The 11,495-nt window shown below is 30.6% G+C and overlaps 1 protein-coding gene across 1 annotated transcript; it reads left to right on the top strand.

Moving 5' to 3' along the window:
* The first annotated feature begins 926 nt into the window (after positions 1-926).
* LOC141286739 (spindlin-Z-like) lies at positions 927-5,898 on the top strand. The gene is made up of 4 exons (XM_073818842.1): positions 927-1,014; positions 1,091-1,142; positions 3,330-3,808; positions 5,400-5,898. The coding sequence occupies exons 1-4, from the start codon at positions 960-962 to the stop codon at positions 5,591-5,593; spliced, it is 780 nt and encodes a 259-aa protein (XP_073674943.1). The 5' UTR covers positions 927-959; the 3' UTR covers positions 5,594-5,898.
* Positions 5,899-11,495: the final 5,597 nt, after the last annotated feature.

The following is an 11,495-nucleotide window of genomic DNA, read 5'->3' as shown; positions in this document are numbered from 1 at the left end:
CAAAACAGCGTAGTGAGAGATTTTCTAAATGCATTGGATTAATCTTAAATAGATTTTTCTATTCATAATGGCGGCGCTACAGGTGATTAAAAAACAGTTTAATTTAATTTTAATTTAAAAATTGTTTAATAATTTTTTTAAATTATAAAAACACAAATTAATTCATTCTCACTTGATTTCTCTCTAGGATTATATACAGTTGTGTAGAACACAATAAACAAGACAGCTATTCGTATTTCAAAATACTTTGCATTGATACAAACAGCTTTTCTGTAAATGCTGTTTTAGCTCGATACGAACATATGAAACACAACTGATTAAAATAATCATTTTTTGTATCTATTTAGAAAATGTGTCATTTCAAAGACATAAAATATTGAGTTCTGTTATACCACGTGTGCGTGTTTGTATTGTGTAGAATGAGGCGCGCTCACGCGTCTGCTCGTTCCCGCGCTGTGCGGTGGAAACGCGCTCTCGAGGGAAACTTCTGCTGAATTATTTAGTTTATTTGTAGATATCGTGTAATATTAAAGCCAGAACAGAGTAAAAAAAGCGAGACACACGTTTGCAATGCGATCCGGACAGTGAGTTGTGTATGTGTGTGTGTTTATATGCTTGAGTGTGTGTGTGGGAGGTGTGTAAGTGTGTGTTTACATTGTGTTTTACTGGAGTTTAATTCATTTTTACTTTTAAAACGTTGATGTGGTTTCTCATAAACACTTATTCATTCATGCACATTGCTGATTCTAATGCACCATCAGCAGGTTTAACTTTTAATACTGTTGTGTTGTACTGTACTCCAAATTACTTTAAAAAATACCATGGTACAGTAACATTTTTACTGCTTTTTTCATTAGTGCATGCTCAAAATGTCTAGCTATGGCAGTCAGGAGATTTTCTGATGTAGCCAGTGTGTTTTCCAACAGGAGGATCATCAGATATTGAATTGATTGGAGCTGATGGAGTGTCCGTACAGGAGCCGCATGAATCAGCATCGCTCCAAAGACACTGGAGGTGAGATCCTCACCTGTATTGTATGTAAATTAAACTAAATGCATTAGCAAATAAACCAATGTTTTGTTTTGATCAGTTCGTGGTGTGTCAGGTGGCCGGTCTGTAATGAAGAAAAAGAGCTCTCACAAGTGAGTATCAATGTCATTATATATATATATATAATTACTATTATTATATATTAAATATAAATTATATTTAATAAAAACTTTTTTATTTAAATAAAATAAATTATAATTATTAAATAATATTTTTTATTTTTCATTTTTTACAGAATTTTTCATTTTTGGTAATCCTCAAATTTTTTTGTTAGTTTTTATATTTAATAAAAACTATTTTATTTATTTAAATAAAATAAAAAATACTATTTATTTATTTAATTTATTTTTTATTTTACATTTTTTTTTACTGAATTTTAGTTTTAGTTTTGTTATTCCTCAGAAATTTTTGTTAGTTTTTATATTTAATAAAAAAATATATATAAATAAAATAAACAATATTTATTTTATTTTTTTATTTTTTTCAAATTTTAACTGAATTTCAGTTTTCGTTTTGGTAATCCTCAAAAAAATTTGTTAGTTTTTATATTTAATAAAAAAAAAATATTTAAATAAAATAAACAATAATATTTATTCATTTAGTTTTAGTTTTTATTTATTTTTAATTTTGTTTTATTTTCAACTTTTAACTGAATTTCAGTTTTTGTTTTTGTAATCCTCAAAATTTTTTGTTAGTTTTTATATTTAATAAAAACTTTTTTTTATTTAAATAAACAATAATATTTATTTATGTAATTTTATTTTTTATTTTCAAATTTTAACTGAATTTCAATTTTCGTTTTGGTAATCCTCAAAACATTTTGTTAGTTTTTATATTTAGTTAAAAAAAAAATATATATATTTATTTATTTAATTATTTTAATTATTTATTTTTATATTTTTATTTTATTATTTTTATTTATTTTATTTTTTATTTTTTGTTTATTTTATTATCATTATTTTTTATTTTTCAATTGTTAACTGAATTTTAGTTTTTGTTTTTGTAATCGTCAAAATGTTTTGTTAGTTTTCATATTTAATAAAACCTTTTTTATTTAAGTAAAATAAATATTTATTTAATTTTATTTTTAATTAATTAATTATTTTTCTTTCAATTTATTACTGAATTTCAGTTTTTGTTTTGCTAATCCTCCTCCAAAAAATTTGCCAACTAGAAACAAAAATGTTTTAATAACTGTAGAAGATTTTTAAAGCTACAGTATTAAATTTAGTTAACATGTTGTTGTTTTTTTGTTAGTTTTAAAGACAATAATGTTAGTTTTATTTTATTTTAGATTTAGTTTTTACTATTGATAATAACACTGATGAGTACCTGTTTGGTTCTGTGAGTCTAGAATAAGCAAATTAATTATTTTTTATTTTAGTTTTTTTTCATTATAGTTTAATAATATTAAATAAAAAAAATAAAAATTTGGCTAAATGAAAACTGAATAAAGATTCTGGTTAGAGTTCTGGATGTATTTATTAACTGAGAAATTGAGATATATTGATTATTAAAACAAATTTATTTTTATTCATTTTTAATTTTCGAATCACTGCCAACTAGAAACAAAAATGTTTTAGTAACTGTAGAGGATTTTTAAAGCTACAGTATTAATACAAAACACATTTGGGAACTTAATATGAAAACTAAATTTAGTTAACGTGTTTTTATTTTTATTTTAGTTAGTTTTAAAGACAACAGTGTTAGTTTTTGTATCTTGTTTTATTTTATTAAACTTTTTATTTAATTAAATTAATTTTAAAATATTAATTCATTTTATTAAACTTTTTATTTATTAATGTTTTAATAACTGGATTTTTAAAGCTACAGTGTTAATACAAAACACATTTGGGAACTAAATATGAAAACTAAATTTAGTTAACATGTTTTTATTTTTATTTTAGTTAGTTAAAAGACAATATTGTTAGTTTTTGTTTAGTTTTTCATATCTAATTTTAGTTTTTACTATTGATAATAACACTAGAATGCGCAAATGAAAGCTTTATTTTAGTAAGTATAGAAGATTTTTGCTATTGATACTAAAGCTATTTGTTACTAAAGACGCTCGGGAACTAAATATGAAAACTAAATAATGTTTTTCTTATCTCACGTTATTTTAGTTAACAAAAATGTGTTTTTTTATTAGTTTTGGATTGAAAAAAAATACACTAGTGAGTCTTTTGTAGAAAAACAATCTTGTAGAAACAGTCAAAGCTAGAATGACCAAATGAAAGCTTGTTCCTCTTGTTTTAACCCTTTCTTGTGTGTTTCATCAGACACAAACACTGCAGTCCTGTCTCCGCGTCTCTTAGTGAAAGCATTGTGGGCTGTCGAATAAAACACAAGTGGAAAGAAGACATCTACAGTCCGGTGTCTTGGTGGACAGGGACGGTACTAGTCCAAGTCCCAGTCAACTCATCTCTCTACCTCATCAAGTACGATGGAGTGGACTGCGTCTACGGCCTGGAGATCTTCAAAGATGAGAGGGTTCAGAATCTGGAGATTTCGCCTGGAGAAATCGCCTTGTTTCGGGTCAGCGACACCCGTCTGGCGGACCAGCTGCTGGGACAACCGGTGGTTCACCTGTTTGAGACAGACGATGGCACGAAGGATGAATGGAAGGGTTTGGTGCTCTCCAGAGCTCCCAGCATGCCTGCGTGGTTCTTCATAACGTATGAGAAAGACCCCATGCTTTACATGTACCAGCTGATGCAGGATTATAAAGACGGGGACCTTCGGATACTTCCGGATTCAGGTGAGCCAGTACACTCTTAGAAATAAAGCTGACTGACTTCATCGGTTTGATGAAGAATTTTGAACATCCATGGAACCACTAAAGATGCAAAAAAAGGTTCATCAGATTCTTAAAATTAAAAACAAAATGGATATTTAACTGATCACTGAAAGGTTTTTTGGGGAGTCTGAATCATGAACAAATTACTCTCTAATGAATCAATCAAAAAGACTCAAACTCACAATCTGAATCAGTCTAATGACTACAGTGTGAACAGTTGAGCCTGATTCATGAACAAATGACTCTCTAAAATGATTCACTGTAATGAATCAGTCAAAAAGACTCACAGTCTCAAACTCACAATTTGAATCAGTCTAATGACTACAGTGTGAACAGTTGCTTTTGACTCATGAACAAATGACTCTCTAAAATGATTCACTGTAATGAATCAGTCAAAAAGACTCAAACTCACAATCTGAATCAGTCTAATGACTACAGTGTGAACAGTTGAGTCTGATTCATGAACAGATGACTCTCTAACCAACTTGATGTAATGAATCAGCATCGCTCCAAAGACACTGGAGGTGAGATCCTCACCTGTATTGTATGTAAATTAAATCTGAACTAAATGCATTAGCAAATAAACCAATATTTTGTTTTGATCAGTTTGTGGTGTATCGGGTGGCCGGTCTGTAATGAAGAAAAAGAGCTCTCAAAAAGACTCACAAACAGTCTCAAACTCACAATTTGAATCAGTCTAATGACTACGGTGTGAACATTTGAGTTTGATTCATGAACAAATGACTCTCTAACTGATTCACTGTAGTGTATCAGTCAAAACACTTGCAAACAGTCTCAAACTCACAATTTGAATCAGTCTAATGACTACAGTGTGAACAGTTGAGTCCGACTCATGAACAAATGACTCTCTAAAATGATTCATTGTAATGAATCAGTCAAAACACTTGCAAACAGTCTCAAACTCACAATTTGAATCAGTCTAATGACTACAGTGTGAACAGATGAGTCTGACTCATGAACAAATGACTCTCTAAAATGATTCACTGTAGAGAATCAGTCAAAAAACTCACAGTCTCAAACTGACAATCTGAATCAGTCTAATGACTACAGTGTGAACAGTTGAGTCTGACTCATAAACAAATGACTCTCTAACTGATTCACTGTAGTGAATCAGTCAAAACACTTGCAAACAGTCTCAAACTCACAATCTGAATCAGTGTGAACAGTTGAGTCTGACTCATGAACAAATGACTCTCTAAAATGATTCACTGTAATGAATCAGTCAAAAAGACTCACACACAGTCTCAAACTCACAATTTGAATCAGTCTAATGACTACAGTGTGAACATATGAGTCTGACTCATAAACAAATGACTCTCTAAAATGATTCACTGTAGTGAATCAGTCAAAAAGACTCAAACAGTCTCAAACTCACAATCTGAATCAGTCTAATGACTACAGTGTGAACAGAGTTTGACTCATGAACAAATGACTGTAACCAATTCCTTGTAATGAATCAGTCTAAAATATTTTATTGTGCAGCAGGACTGAGATGTCTGAATGGTTATTAATAAAGGCTTTCCTCCATCAGATGATTCGGCGGAGTTCAGAGAGCCGGGTGAAGTGTGCGACACACTGGTTGGGAAGCAGGTGGAGTGTATGAATACAGATGGCACACAGAGGATGGGCACCGTCATCCAGCAGGTTCAGGCCAAACCGTCCATTTACTTCATCAAGTTTGATGATGACTATCACATCTACGTCTATGACATGGTCGGATCGTGAGTTCCCGCTCAGACCTTCATCAGTGTCACGCAACGGCATTTTGACTGGATTGAAATCTGTTTTCAGTGGCTTTCTCTTTTGTTAATAAACATAAGTTGTATCGAAAGCTTCTGATGCCGTTTGAGATTTTGATGTGCCTGGTTTGTTTTTTTCTCTTCAGCTGTTGAATGTCAAACACACGGATGTGTTTGAGAACAAAATGAAGCTGTTTTGTTAGTTCTCTTCTGTCCTTAGACACAATTATATTTTTATACGAGTTTGTGTTCAGTTCAAGTCTCTTTGTTTGGATGCTGTTTCCTTGTATTATAAATAGTGCCTTTCTGTCTTCTGAGACCATTCTGACTTACTGTATTAATTAAAAAACATTTATTCTTGGGATAAGACGTGCTACTTTACAAAGATTCCATCTGCATATCAATGTGTTCCTACTTTCTATTAAAGAATAAAAAGTAAAAAAAAAAAAAAAACAGTTTCTTCATATTCATTCGGGACTTCAGAATGGGTTCGCAAATCATTTGAGTCAGATTGTGACTTCAGAAAGTGATGCAAAAAAAAGATTGATTCCATGTCAGACGGGTGGGGGTTAAAAAGGTTATAAATTTATTCAAAGTTTTCAAAAGTTATATATATCCTTAAGTATGAAAATAAATGCCACAATTAAAAAATAGCAGCAATAACAAGAATCACATTATTAATGACTGTTGGTTCCAATAATGTAATTTTGATTAAAAGAAATAAACATTAATTCCAAGTTGTCAATAATCAAATCATCTGTCAATCTGATCAAATAAAGTGTAATTAAATAAATTAGAATTAAAATCAAAGTCAAATTCAAAGCTAGTCAAATCTGAGAGAAGTAAGTCTAATAGAAATATAAGACTGTCTAGGTGCACCCAGTATAAGAGTAAAAGATAGAGAGCGGAGAGAAAGAAGAAGTAAGAAGTGTGAAGTCTGATCTGCAATGGGTGCAGGTTTAGCACTTTTTATACCCTAAAACCAGACAGTACAGGAAGTCTATAGGTCGCTTATATGTCTAATTTTGATTAAGAACACATTACTCATGTCTCAGCTCGTGAACAAAAGTGTTATTAATTTGCATGTTTGACAAACTTTAAAAGGCACATTTACTAAGAAGTACTTCTTGTTCTAAGAGCATCGTTCTGTCTGTCGGAGTTAATGATAGATATGATCAAATGTACGAAAATAACATAGCAACAGCATACAGTCTCAAAAAGACCAATAATTATATAAATATAATAATTCATAAGACTTTAGAACGAGTTGGTGAATCATTTGAGGCTTTAGAACGAGTTCGCGAATCATTGTGTCAAATCAGGGCTTTCAGAACGAGTTCGCGAATCATTTGAGACTTCAGAACAAGATCGCGAATGATTTGAGATTTCAGAACGAGTTTGTGATTCATTTGAGTCAGATCGGAACTTCAGAACAAGCTCGCGAATCATTTGAAACTTCAGAACAAGATCGCGAATGATTTGAGATTTCAGAACGAGTTTGTGAATCATTTGAGACTTTAGAACAAGTTTGTGAATCATTTGAGTCAGATCGGAACTTCAGAACGAGTTCGCGAATCATTTGAGACTTTAGAACAAGTTTGTGAATCATTTGAGACTTTAGAACAAGTTTGTGAATCATTTGAGTCAGATCGGAACTTCAGAACGAGTTCGCGAATCATTTGAGACTTTAGAACAAGTTTGTGAATCATTTGAGGCTTTAGAATGAGTTCGCGAATCATTCGAGACTTCAAAACGAGTTTGCGAATCATTTGAGGCTTTAAAACGAGTTGGTGAATCATTTGAGGCTTTAGAACGAGTTTGCGAATCATTTGAGGCTTTAAAACGAGTTTGCGAATCATTTGAGGCTTTACAACGAGTTTGCGAATCATTTGAGGCTTCAGAACGAGTTTGCGAATCATTTGAGGCTTCAGAACGAGTTGGCGAATCATTTGAGGCTTTAAAACGAGTTGGTGAATCATTTGAGGCTTTAGAACGAGTTTGCGAATCATTTGAGGCTTTAAAACGAGTTCGTGAATCATTTGAGGCTTTACAACGAGTTTGCGAATCATTTGAGGCTTTAAAACGAGTTTGCGAATCATTTGAGGCTTTACAACGAGTTTGCGAATCATTTGAGGCTTCAGAACGAGTTTGCGAATCATTTGAGGCTTTACAACGAGTTTGCGAATCATTTGAGGCTTTACAACGAGTTTGCGAATCATTTGAGGCTTCAGAACGAGTTTGCGAATCATTTGAGGCTTTAAAACGAGTTCGCGAATCATTTGAGGCTTTACAACGAGTTTGCGAATCATTCGAGGCTTCAGAACGAGTTTGCGAATCATTTGAGGCTTTAAAACGAGTTTGCGAATCATTTGAGGCTTCAGAACGAGTTTGCGAATCATTTGAGGCTTTACAACGAGTTTGCGAATCATTTGAGGCTTCAGAACGAGTTTGCGAATCATTTGAGGCTTTACAACGAGTTTGCGAATCATTTGAGGCTTCAGAACGAGTTTGCGAATCATTTGAGGCTTTAAAACGAGTTCGCGAATCATTTGAGGCTTTACAACGAGTTTGCGAATCATTCGAGGCTTCAGAACGAGTTTGCGAATCATTTAAGGCTTTAACGAGTTCGCGAATCATTTGAGGCTTCAGAACGAGTTTGCGAATCATTTGAGGCTTCAGAACGAGTTTGCGAATCATTTGAGGCTTTACAACGAGTTTGCGAATCATTTGAGGCTTCAGAACGAGTTTGCGAATCATTTAAGGCTTTACAACGAGTTTGCGAATCATTTGAGGCTTTACAACGAGTTTGCGAATCATTTGAGGCTTTAAAACGAGTTTGCGAATCATTTGAGGCTTCAGAACGAGTTTGGCGAGCAGAGCTCATTAGCATTTAAAGAAACATGCAATGGAATACCCCACTCTAAAAGCTGATTTTGACATGGTAAAAAGAGTGTTTTTAGACTACCATTGAGAAATTTTAACCAAAGTATATTATAGGCTTCTCATTAAGACCCTAAAGAGTCATATCAACTTGTGGAAAATGGCCATTTGATGACCTCTTTAAAATGAGTGACGATTAGTGATGATTATAAAAGGACTATTAGTTCATTTTGAAGAATTGGACTCCTGTGGAACAGCCGCTCTTTCATAGTGTTGATGGGAGGAGTCATGTGGAGCCCAACAGAGGTGCACTGAGCGGTTCTCTCACACAGAAGGCCCCTTCAGGAACCACCGGTAATATGCAAACATACTAGGGTCAACATTTCAATGCAGCTTACATTTATGAGCCCAATCTGAACATTACCTGTGCAACTCATCAGCTACAGTAAGTAGACATTTGGGCTTGTTTTAATTTTTATTTCAAATCGTTTTTAAGTAGGAATACACTGTGTAGTTATAAAATAGTGTTTCACTATCATATTGCAATTTTGTGTGAGATTGTGATTTTGTGAAAAGCTTTTTTTTTTTTCTCACGATATTTGTGCATTTGTCTGGCTGTTTGGATGCAGTAAACACAGAAACATCTGGATCATGTTTGCATTTTCTTCTGTCCTTGAAATCAGGATCAGGCATCAAATGTAATGCATGTAAAAACAGGCTGAGCATTGATCAAATAGTTGTAATATGACTTTTTTTCTGATGATTTAGGGAAAATAAAAGAGATGATTAACCTTATAAATGCTTGTTGAAAGTAAAAATACTACAAAATACATCATATTTAGTGAGAAAGTGTGACATGGTCCAGCAAAACAAACACTATTTTTGGATTCAGTAACACACAGTTAGACTCAAATTAGTCAAAAAATGTTTATAAGTCATATACTATTATAGTTTGTATTAATATTTTGTTTACATTTTTATATTTTCCATTTTAGCATTAATTGTTAGTAATTTTGTTGTTTTTATTTATTTTTGTTATTCATTTTACAAATATTTCTTATTGAATGTATTATATTAATTAAATTTGTATATTTACAATTAATTTTTAGTCTGTTTATTTAGGTTTAGTTATGTTAGCGCTTCAACTTAAATAGATTTGAATGTAAAATAAATAAAAAGTTGCTTGTGTGTCTGTTTTAACACAAAAAAGCTATTTAAATCATATACTATTATAGTTTTAATTAATATTTTGTTTATATTTTCCGTTTTAATTTTAATTTGAGTGATTTTTAAATATTTTTAATAATTTTAAATTTGTCATTTTTATTTGTTATTAATTTGACAAATATTTCTTATTGAATGTATTATTTATTAATTAAATTTGTATTTTTAAAATTATTTTTTAGACTGTTTATTTAGGTTTAGTTAGTGCTTTAACTTTAACATTTAGTTTATGTAAAATAAATAAAATTAACACAAAAAACAAAAAGATTTTAACACACAAATTATATTTAAGTCATATACTGGTTTTAATTAATATTTTAATATTTTCTGTTTTAACTTTCATTTTAGTAATTATTTTTTATTTATTTTATTATTATTTCTTATTGAATGTGTTATTTATTAATTAAATTTGTATTTATTTGTATTTAACTAAAATGTTAAATGTAAAATAATGTTTTTTCTTTTTTTTTTAGTTAACAAACACTGCAAAAAATGCTTTTCTTACTTAGTTTTTTTGTCTTGTTTTTTTAGTTTTAGTTAATGATAATAACCCTGCTGCAGACAGAATTTATCATAACTTTTATAATTTTAGTGATTTAATATTTGTTTATCATTGCAGTTTATGACAACTAAATCATACTGACACCTGTTTGTTTTTGTGATTTCAGATCTTAATGAATCGCTGGGATTGTTGACAACGTCAAAGAAAGAGAATTCTGAACCAAAGCAATGAATAAAACCACATCATGTCTTTCCTAAAATAGTCTTTTGAGTTAACCAAATCTGCATTATTCGACCAAAATCAAAAGCACTTGTATTAGTTATTGTATTTAAGTGAAAACTCAGAGATATTTTGTTGCCACAACTTGATACAAAACTTTTTTCAGTATTTAAAACGACATCTTTGTTCTTTCCCTGAAAGTACCAAAAAAGAAAGGAGTATGTTTTACAAGAAAATACTATTTTAGTCTTTCTACTTCAAAATTAGTTTTTAATTCAGTGTTTTAATTCCTGTTTCTTTGTAATTAATTGCAAAATTTACTCAAAATTGTTTGTATACCCTTCTTTTATAAATTCAGTAGCCTAAAAAAAAAATCAGAGAAATCTTGTTGCCACAACTTGATGCAAAAATTGATTTTCATCTTCAATATTTAGTCTAACATTCTTAAAATCTGAAGTCAGTTTGCTTCTCAAATTACGTTTGATTTAAGTCTTGTTTTCTGAAAAATGCATCAAAATGAAGTGAGTTTATGCTTAAAACAAGAAAAATAAAAAAAAATAAGATCGAAAACTTAATTTAAAGGGAAGACAAAAAAATATTATATATATATATTTTAAAATAGATTTTATTTGCGTTTCAAAATATATTTTAGTTTTTCTTTTTGCCATTTTTTAGATAATTTAAAATGCATTTCAAAATATATTTGAAAATATATACTTTCTGCTAAATAGGACTGACAGATATTTATGGAACCCATTTCTGCCACTGAATAATAAAAAAAGGTTATTGCGACTTATCTAACAATTCTGACTTTTCTCACAGAATTATGAGTTATAAACCCACAATTGTGAGTTATATAGTCAAAACTTGCATTTCTGATAAATAAAGTCAGGATTGCATGATAAAAAAAAAGTTATAAAGACATAACTGTGTGATATAAACTGGAAACTGCAAGTTTTACAGTCAGAATTTCCTAAAATAGTCTTTTGAGTTAACCAAATCTGCATTATTCGACCAAAATCAAAAGCACTTGTATTAGTTATTGTTCCTGCATCAGTCAGTC

This window comes from Garra rufa, chromosome 15 (assembly GCF_049309525.1).
Source record: "Garra rufa chromosome 15, GarRuf1.0, whole genome shotgun sequence".
In the NCBI taxonomy this organism is placed as follows: domain Eukaryota; kingdom Metazoa; phylum Chordata; class Actinopteri; order Cypriniformes; family Cyprinidae; genus Garra; species Garra rufa.
The sequence above is the reverse complement of the archived record's forward strand: the minus strand, read 5'-3'. Positions and strand labels throughout refer to the sequence as shown.